Source organism: Elephas maximus, chromosome 3, assembly GCF_024166365.1.
Source record: "Elephas maximus indicus isolate mEleMax1 chromosome 3, mEleMax1 primary haplotype, whole genome shotgun sequence".
Classification (NCBI taxonomy): domain Eukaryota; kingdom Metazoa; phylum Chordata; class Mammalia; order Proboscidea; family Elephantidae; genus Elephas; species Elephas maximus.
This window is the reverse complement of record NC_064821.1, coordinates 140194591-140205106: the sequence shown is the minus strand read 5'-3', so window position 1 is coordinate 140205106 and position 10516 is coordinate 140194591. Positions and strand designations below refer to the sequence as shown.

General features: G+C 42.9%; 1 protein-coding gene across 3 annotated transcripts in view; it reads right to left on the bottom strand.

Annotated features, from left to right (window-relative positions):
• Nucleotides 1-1164: 1164 nt before the first annotated feature.
• LOC126071566 (guanylate-binding protein 1-like) overlaps nt 1165-10516 on the bottom strand; it is a 35888-nt gene continuing 26536 nt past the window's right edge. For 2 of the 3 annotated variants that reach the window (XR_007516349.1, XR_007516350.1), the window contains 2 exons: nt 7225-7500; nt 1165-1398 (listed from right to left, as the gene is read on the bottom strand). Coding sequence is in view for 1 of the 3 variants with exons in the window: in XM_049875762.1 (XP_049731719.1) it covers nt 7286-7500 (215 nt within the window). In the remaining 2 variants the exon portion in view is untranslated. Of the gene's footprint in view, nt 1399-1563; nt 7501-10516 lie in introns of those variants that run through there. The other variant, XM_049875762.1, reaches the window with a different exon arrangement.

Sequence of the window (10516 nt, the reverse complement as noted above, 5' to 3'; positions counted from 1 at the left end):
AGCAATGGGTTATGTGTATATATATATACATGTATGTGGTTTTGGTATGGGTTTTATATGTATATGTACACATGTATGTATATATGTATATGTACATATATATATATTTGTATATATTTAAACCCTGGTGGCATAGTGGTTAAGAGCTACGGCTGCTAACCAAAAGGTTGGCAGTTCAAATCCACCAGGCACTCCTTGGAAACTCTATGGGAAAGTTATACTCTGTCCTATAGTGTCACTAGGAGTTGGAATCATGCTGATGTTGGTTTCATTCTGGGAAAACAGTTTTCATTAGAAAATGAACTAATTCTTTTCATCTCATTAACAACTTAAAGAAGGAAAATAATAATAACTAAAACAGGGAACGAGGACAGCTACGGAGTGGAGATTACCAACCAGCTAACATAGCATGAACTCATCATCTTGAATCCCTCAGCCACCAAGAACCAAAGACAGGAGTACAGGAAGGCAACTTCACCAAGCTCCCAGCAGGAGACAGAGTACTTGGTAACCAGGAATACAATGCTTTCCCACCCTTCACCCTTCTTCCCTCTGTGTGGCCTCCACCACCCTCCACTGTTTGAAAAAAAAATTCATCATCGAACAAACAAAAAAACAACCTTAAAGTCCCTGCAGGCCAGAAACGGATAAGGGCTGGACTGCTACCTGAAAGGTTGACATTTTGAACCAATGCAAAACCCCACTGCCATGGAGTTGATTCTGACTCATAGCGACCCTATAGGACAGAATAGAACTGCCCCATAGGGTTTCCAAGGCTATAAATCTTTATGGAACCTCAGCAGCTGGCAGGTCGGAGCAGATCTTTTGGTTAGCAGGCGAGTGCTTAGCCACTGCGCCACCAAGAGCCATCCCGAAAGACAGGTCTGGCTGGCAATCTGCTTTCAAAAGGTCACAGCCTTGAAAACCCTATGGAGCAGTTCTACTCTGCCCACGTGGGGTCACTATGAGTCAGAACTGACTCAATGGCAACTAACAGCACACTGGCTACTGTAAAAATTACCACCAACTTGGTGACTTAAAAAAAAAAAAAACCCTTAGCAAAATAGGAATAGAAGACAAAAGTATAATCTCATAAAAGATAGCTCCCCCGCCCCCGCAAAAAAAACCTACAGCAAACATTATACTTGTTGATAAAATACTGACCTTTCCCCCCCATCAGTCAGGAATCAGCAGGAATCAGACAGCTATGCTTACTCTGACCACTTCACATTTATGATGGAGATCTTAGCCAGTGTGGAAAGGGGGAGAGAGGAGGAAAGGTAAAAGAAAGGAAAACGAAAAATGAATACTATATTTACTTACAGACCTCGCCTTATGAATCCTTTTTGCTATAATAAAACTAATAATAAGTACAGTACTTTTCTGAGTTCCATGAATCTGCAAAATAAAATTACAGGTTTTCCTTTAGGAAGACAAAGAGTTCTCTTACATACAACACTATGAAGTCATTTTGTTAAACGTTGTTGAAAACCTACATAGTATAAAAAACAAACAAAAAAACTTTAATGCTTATAGCTATGCTTTAAACTATTAACTAACCTTTAGAAGTAGCTTATCTTTTTCGCATAATTGTATCTTATGTGAGCAGGATCAATGAAACAGTTGAAACTTAGTATTTCTGAAAACAATAGATTAATGAAAATGTTTCTTCACTAATCTTGTCATTGTCTTGGCAAGGTTTCTAATTAAGCTTTGATAGTGTTTGAGCACATACTGCTTGCATAAGATCTATGTGTTCTAACATAATCGTCAACCAATCAAAAATTTTTTGTTCAGAGTTCCCGATAAAATTGCACATAAGCACTTTGGAAATCTTGATTAATCAGAGAACTGATTTATTCTGATTTGTGCTGCCCAATTTGCAAATTGCCTATAAAACCTGCATGTTGTTGTTGTCAGGTACCTTCGAGTTGGTTCTGACTCATAGAGACCCTATGTACTACAGAACAAAACACTGCCTGGTCCTGCACCCTGCTCATAATTGTTATTATGCTTGAGCCCATTGTTGCAACTACTGTGTCAATCCATCTCCTTGAGGGTCTTCCTCTTTTTCGCTCACCCTGTACTTTTCCAAGCATGATGTCCTTCTCCAGGGACTGATCCCTCCTGTTAACATGTCCAAATTATGTAACACATAGTCTCACCATCCTTGCTTCTAATGAGCATTCTGGTAGTTCCTCTTCCAAGACAGATTTATTCATTCCTTTGGCAGTCCATGGTATAGTCAATATTCTTTGTCAACACCACAATTCAAAGGCATCAATCCTTCTTTGGTCTTCCTTATTCATTGTCCAGCTTTCACACGCATATGATGTGACTGAAAATACCATGGCTTGGTCAGGCGCACCTTAGTCTTCAAGGAGCCATCTTTGCTTTTCAACACTTTAAAGATGTCCTTTGCAGCAGATTTGCCCAACACCATGCATCATTTTTGATTTCTTGACTGCTGCTTCCATGGGTGTTGACTGGGGAGCCATGTAAAATAAAATCCTTGACAGCTTCAATCTGTTTTCCATTTATCATGCTGTTGCTTATTAGTCCGGTTGTGAGGGTTTTTTTTTTTTTTCCTTTATGTTGAGGTGTAACCCACACTGAAGGCTGTGGTCTTTGATTTTCATAAGTAAGTACTTCAAGTACTCTTCACTTTAAGCAAACAAAGTTGTGTCAAGTGCATAACGCAGGTTGTTAATTAGTCTTCCTCCAATCCTGGGACCCATTTTTCTTCATACAATCCAGCTTCTCGGATTATTTGCTCAGCATACAGATTGAATAGGTATGATGAAAGGATACAACCTGGACACACATCTTTCCTGGCTTTAAACCATGCAGTATCCCCTTGTTCTGTTCAAACAACTGCCTCTTGATCTATGTACAGGCTCCTCATGAGCACAATTAAGTGTTCTGGAATTCCCATTCTTCGCAATGTTATCCATAATTTGTTATGATCCACACGGTCGAATGCCTTTGCATAGTCAATAAAACACAGGTAAACATCTTCCTGGTATTCTCTGCTTTCAGCCAGGATCCATCTGACACCAGCAATGATATCCCTGGTTCCACGTCCTCTTCTGAATTCAACCTGAATTTCTGGCAGTACCCTGTTCATATGCTGCTGCAACTGCTTTTGAATACTGTTTAGCAAAATTTTACTTGATTGTGGTATTAATGATATTGTTTGGTAATTTCCGCATTCAGCTGGATCACCTTTCTTGGGAATAGGCATAAATATGGATCTCTTCCAGTTGGTTGGCCAGGTAGCTGTCTTCCAAATTTCTTGGCATGGCCGAGTGAGCACTTTCAGAGCTGCATCTGTTTGTTGAAACATTTCAACTGATATTCCATCAGTTGCTCGAGCCTTGTTTTTTGCCAGTGCCTTTAGTGCATCAGTTCCTGATTATGTGCTCCCTCTTGAAACGGTTGAACATCAACCAATTCTTTTTGGTATAATGACTCTGTTTATTCCTTCCATCTTCTTTGATGCTTCCTGCATCGTTTAACATTTTCCCCATAGAATCCTCCACTATTGCAACTCGAGGCTTGAATTTTTTCTTCAGTTCTTTCAGGTTGAGAAATGCCAAGCTGTTTTCCTCTTTTGGTTTTCTATCTCCAGCTCTTTACACATGTCATATTGCAATATTTTACTTCGTCTTCTCAAGCCGCCCTTTGAAATCTTCTGTTCAGTTCTTTTCCTTCATTATTTCTTCCTTTTGCTTTGGCTACTTGACATTCAAGAGCAAGTGTCAAAGTCTCTTCTGACATCCATTTTGGTCTTTTCTTTCTTTCCTGATTTTTTAATGACCACTTGCTTTCTTCATGTATGATGTCCTTGATGTCATTCCACAACTCGTGTGGTCTTCGGTCATTACCGTTCAACGCCTCAAGTCTGTTCTTGAGATGGTTTCTAAATTCATGTGGGATATATTCAAGGTGGTACATTGGCTCTCGTGGACTTGTTCTAATTTTCTTCAGCTTCTACTTGAACTTGCGTATGAGCCCTTGACGGTCTGTTCCACAGTCGGCCCCTGGCCTAGTACTGACTGATGATATTGAGCTTTCCCACCGTCTCTTCCCACAGATGTAATCAGTTCAATTCCTGTGTATTCTATCTCATGAGGGCCATGTGTATAGTCACCATTTGTGTTGGTGAAAAAAGGTCTTTGCGATGAAGAAGTCATTGGTCTTGCAAAAGTCTATCATGTGATCTCCAGCATCGTTTCTATCACCAAGGTCATATTTTCCAACTAATGATCCTTCTTACCTTTGTTTCCAACTTTCAAATTCCAATCACCAGTAATTATCAATGCATCCTGATTACATGTTCAATCAACTTCAGACTGCAGGAGCTTGTAAAAATCTTTGGTTTCTTCATCTGTGGCCTTAGGGGTTGGTGCTTAAATTTAAATAATAGTCGTATTAACTGGTCTTCCTTGTAGGCTATGGGTATTATCCTGTGACCACCAGCGTTGTACTTCAGAATAGATCTTGAAATGTGTTTTTGACTATGAATGCAACACCATTCCTCTTCAAGTTGTCATTCCTGGCAATGTAGACCATATGATTGTCTGATTGAAAATGGCCAATACCAGTTCATTTCAGCTCACTAACGGGTAGACTGTCGATGTTTATGCATTCCATTTCATTTTTGAAGATTTCCAATTTTCTTAGATTCATACTTCATAGATTCCATATTCTGATTATTAATGGATGTTTGCAGCTGTTTCTTCTCATTTTGAACCATGCACATCAGCAAATGAAGGCCCTGAAAGCTTGACTCCATCCACATTATTAAGGTCAACTCCACTTTGAGGAGGCAGCTTTTCCCCAGTGGTCTTTTGAGTGCCTTCAAACCTGAGGGGCTCATCTTTCAGCACTATATCAGACAATGTTCCACTGCTATTCATAAGGTTTTCACTGGCTAATTCTTTTCAGAAGTAGACTGCTGGGTCTTTCTTCCTAGTCTGTCTTAATCTGGAATTCAGCTGAAACCTGTCCTCTATGGGTAACCCTGCTGGTGTCTGAATACTGGTGCCGTAGCTTCCAGCATCGCAGCAACACCTAAGGCCCCATAGTAGGACAAACTGACAGACATGTGGGGGAAAAATCTGCATAGCAGTCTGATAATGGAGTTCTTAGTGCTTATTTTTGACAAATCGTCCCAGTTATTTATGGAATTCGAGGGCGGTGGTAGTGGGACACTTGAAATTCTGAAAGTGAAAGGCTAGGTTTTTTGAGATCAGGAGTGGTGGTGGTTCCCAGTGGCCAGAGCAGGATGCAGCAGTTCAGGACTCCAAGCCTCTGAGCAACTGCTCATCTCTACAAGCCTTGGCGATGCCTCGAGCTCTGTCTTACCCTTGACAAAATGCCTCCCTAACCGGAAATTGAACCCAAGTTACATCGCTGAAAGCGCTGAATATTGTCCACTACACTACTAGAGAACTGCGCTATGGGTCCCTTTCTTCTACCCTCAGGCCGTAGGTTCCTTGGCATGCAATTCTGGAAAGCTCCCGCCCTCTTACCCTCCTGGGTGCAGCCTTCCCACCTAGGTATCATCCTGAAAGCTGTTGCCTCCCTGCTTTCTCCAAAGGGCGAGCCAGCTTGCAATGCATCAAGCGCGGTCAGACAAGTGGGACATCAGCAAGGCCTGCCATGTCCACAAGTCGTGGAGCAAGTGGTTCGTCTGGGCTACAGCTCAGGACTGACCTCTCTAGAGATACGCCTTTGCTAGGTGGCAGGGGCAGCGGTAGCACGTGGAGAGATGGTGGCCCGATCCATAGCAGAGGCCAAGGTTATGGGAGAATGTAGGACGGGAGATGCCTAGGGCAAGACCGGGCCTAGCACTGACCCCTCTCCCTTGATCTAAAGAAAGAAAAAAAAAAAAAAAAACTCATATGCAGAAGCGGAGATACCTGGATGGAAATCTTTTTCAAGTAAGGCTTCGAACTGAACTATGATGCTCCCCCTAAAATCTTCTACACCTATAGTTTTTCCATATTAGTTGATGGCAAGTCCATCCTTCAAATGCTCAGAGCAAAAACTTCTTCCTGACAGCAAACTTCTCCTCCAATTTCACATCTAGTTAGTGAGTAATTCGTGTCTTTTTGTCAGTGAAGTATGGACATTGGTTTACACAATCCTTCTCTTTTGCGTCTCCGAATTTGAGCAAACAACTCTCTTGATAAAGGCCAGGAGATCATTTTAACTCACCATCCTCACCCTCTCAGACCTTAGAGTCCTAGACCCTAAATCTAGGGATCATTGAGTTGGGCTGTCTTGAGTCCCTTTCCTTTGGTTATGCCCTCAAAATTAGCCACTTCCTGGATTGTCCTCCAGGCCCAGAGATGTGTCTGAAACCTCTCAGCGCAGCTAGTCCCTCCAGGTCAGGAACAGCACACCCTTCCAGTTCAGCCTACAGAGAAGCTTCAGGAGGCACTTTTTTTCCTCCAGTTTCTGAACCCATCAGACTGTAGGTGTGCTATGCGCAGGGGCTCACGGGTGAGCATGCGGTTGCCCAGGAGCTGGCTGCCCTCCCAGCCTCTAGAAAAGGGCAACTGCCCCCTTTGTCCTGTCCAGGAGGGACCCAAAGGGTCCTGAGGCTACAGAAAGGCAATGAATCCTCTCCTCTGAATGGATGGGGAACAGGGAAATAGAACATGGAGGGAAGAAAAGGGGGGAGGGATCTAATGAAATTTCCTGATCTAAAGTTACCTTAAGGAGTTTCAAAGAATAAAATTCTTAGTCTGTTAGGAGTAGACAAGAAATTAGTTTTATTGAGGAATAGTGCAACTCGAACTGGGAGCACAAAGCCAAAGCACGAAGTGCTCCGAAGTACCGAAGCTAAAGAGGGCTTTTTATACATAAGAGTTCAGAGAAACAGTAACACAAGTCGTACTTGAGTTAATGCTGGAGCCAGCCTGCCCACAAGCATTTTATGAAAATAGTCCCACTTGTCTTTCAAGGCTAGGGGCAGCTTGCACAAAAGCATTCTTTTTGAGAACGGCCACAGTTTTGCCCTCTTCTCTTGTGCTCTCAAGAGACTGAGCCGATTAACCCATTACTTTGAGTTCAGCCCAAACACCTCTCATTTTAGGGGTCAGCTAACTCAGGAGCCCTGATAGTGCAGTGGGTAAGCAATCAGCTGTTAACCAAAAGGTTAACAAAGTTAACCTTGTTAAGCAATGTTTTTTTGTTTGTTTTTAAAGTTACCTCAAAGTCTGCCTCTTCTGAAACTGGGTCTTCTAGTCTTGGTGAGGGTGATGCAGTCCAGTCACACACCTTTCTCCAATTTGAGTCTAAGAACAAGACTGAGCGCTGCATCTTGATTTCCAGCTAGCAGACAAGTCCATTCCTTCCCCAAGGTGGGAACACTTGAACTTTGGACTTCGAGGTACCAGGGTAAGCACTTCACTAAGAACGCAGCTTCAGGAGGAAAGGGCACATTCTTCCCGAGATTTCTTTTCAACTTCATTTCTAAAGGAAATCCTAGGGAGAATAATATGAAAGTCTTTCACCAAAGAAAACTCTTTGCTTATTGGTGCTTGCCGGGAGGCAAAGGTGAAAACCTGTCCAGACACTATGGCGCTATGCAAACTGCCTTTCCCTCTTTGTCCTGGGCTAGAATTTGCACTCCATGACCTACTGAGCAGCAAAATAAAAAGGCAAATAAAAATGAGTTTTAGTGGTTGAAATACAACTGCCCTACAAAAAGAATCTCAAGAGTGAGGAGGGAGAAATCGGTTGATCTATTAGCTGATAGAAATAAGACTGATGCCATACCACCAGCTGCAAGGGAAATGGAAAGTGGAGATTTACTGTTTGTGCAAACAAGGAGCAATGTGGGGCCTAGCAGCTGAAAGACCACATGCTGCCACCCCTAGGGGACCTTGGAGCTTTTATGCCCCCAGGAGGCAGGGTTGGTGCCCAAAATCTGATATCCCGATCCCTCCCATGTCCATATTTAGAGACCCAGGTGCTGAGTCATTTATAAAGGAAAGGAACTTTTGCTTCTCAAATGGGCTCGGATGCAGCTGTGTGCTGGGGAACATCTTCCTCTCAGGCGAAGTGCACCTCTGGGATCAAGTTCGGGGCCACAGCTCTTTAGGTCCTGTGCATGCACTAAGATCTTGGTTTGCACACGTGCAGGATTCTAGCACCAAATTCAAACCACAGTAAGAGCCTGCTGCGCAGTCTGGCCAAACGACAGTTAGAAACCACGGTTTGGCGGGCTTCGAGGGGGTGGAAATTGCAGCAGAGCGCGGGAAGCCTCAGCAGCTTCACTATGATGGAAAAATGAAAAGGGGGGGGGAGGATGGAGAAGGGCGATAGCTCCATCTTTGACTTTCAAGACATAGGAAAGGATTGCCATTACTGTCCAACCTGACTTTCACACGGCAAAACAAACCTCATTTCTCTGTTTCTCGTCAGAGATGACCAAAATTATCACCAGCTTCTGGGGTGGAGTGGGATTATAGGACAGTGCTGACTTTATGTAAGATTTTAGATCAGGAAATTCTTTAAAGTTCTTTTCTCTTCTACTTACTGAATTTTCTCCACAAGCTGACACTGAAACTGAGTAAGTGCCCATGACAATGGCAGCCAGCACAAAAAGTATTTCCTGAGGGTCCCACTTGGCTTTCCTCCACTCCAGAGTATGGTTACAGAATAGGTTGACTTCCTTAAGAGAAAATGAATCTAAATCTGCATCTGGGTCTCGAGACAACGACAGGCAGTTTTAATATTCCATATTTATACCAGATAAATATGTATATAGTTATATTAACATTTATACACATACCTCTACCCCAAATAACCCTTCTCAGAAAACTATAAAGGCCTAAACCACCAAATGGAGGTTTAAAGAGTTGAGAGCTTTAATAAATACAACTAACCATGTACAGCATACAGATCCTGGAAGGCTGTTGCCCCCTTGCCCAACCTCTTATGCTTTGTCCCTGCATTCTCTCAGCTCTGCCTTGATGGGTTGCAGGCCACTGCCCCAGTATTTACTTCACCTTTGCTCTATTCTTGGATGCACTTTTGCTGTCTGGCACCAGATGAAAGCATGTGCCTGGGAGTGAAAGAGCTCGTGACATGTGAAGTGATTCACTGCTAATGGATTTGGGAAATGTCAAGAGATATTCGGATGATGAGCATGGAGGGAACCAGGATACAGATAATAAATGTATTAAGACATTTTCCTAAAGAAATGTAAGGACAGTGAGTGGATTAGCCTTCAGGTACATCCAGATACAGGCTGTGGAAGACTCACTCAGGATGCAGTGTGGCAAATGGATTGGACTATATTGGATGTAGAGACTGGGTGTAGGAAGGCCCACTTTATATCTGGTTGTATTAAAGGAGGTAAGGGTTGATGGATAAAAGAATGCAGTCATAAATGCACAGTTTCCTTTCCCCAGTGTGTTTATACAGGCATAATCAAGGAAAGAAATGCACTTCACCACGTGACCTTGTCAAAGGACCAATATATTAATGTTTCAACCACCAAAATTTCTTTAAAATTATTTATACTCCAACTAGTACATCAAAACATATAGAGTTAGGAAATTGGAGTCTCCTAAACAATTAAACGTTTATTTCACATTTTAAATAAAATATCCATATAATAGGATGAGCCTACAGCTGAAGAATTGTTATTTCTTTGGCCCCAGACTTTAATGGAGGTGGTGACTGCCCATGGAGCCCTGGTGATGCAGTAATTAAGTGTTTGGCTGCTAACCAAAAGGTCAGAAGGTCGAATCCACCAGCTACTCCTTGGAAACCTGATGTGGCCAGTTCTACTCTGTCCTATAGGGTTGCGGTGGGTCAGAATTGACTCAGTGGCAATGGGTTTGGGGTTTGGGTTTGACTGACTACAGGTCATATTGAAGACGGGGCTGGAATGGCGAGGGGTCAGACACTGGAGAGAGCTGAAGATACTGAGAATTTTAAGACTGGAGAACAAAACAGCAACGTATAGTGGAATGACATCTGTGATGGTTAAGGTTGTGTGTCAACTTGCCTGGGCCGTAATACTCAGTGGTTTGGCAGTTATCATGTAGTTTGGCAATTATGTAATGATGTAATCACCTCCATGATGAAATCTGGTAAAAACAGCCAGTCAGTTGAAAGGGAGTTTCTTTGGGGGTATGACCTACATCCACTATATGTAGACTTTCTGGCAGTTTGTTGGTCTTCGCTCACTCCAGATCCTGCAGCTGGCTCCTCATCTCAGTTCCAGTTCTTTGTACCTGAGCCAGCAGCTTACCCGCTAATCTTGGGATTCATCAGCCTCCACAGCCTCTGAGCCAGAGGTCTGCTCCTGACCTGCAGATCTTGGGTTCACCAGCCCTTGCAGCTAAGTGAGGCAGGAGAAGCCACCAACCTAACTCACAGATTTGGGACTTTTCAGCCTCTACAACCCCATGAGCCATTTCCTTGATATAAATCTCTAAGACAACATCCAACATGAAATATCTGAAGGACTTCTGAGAGAAGAAGG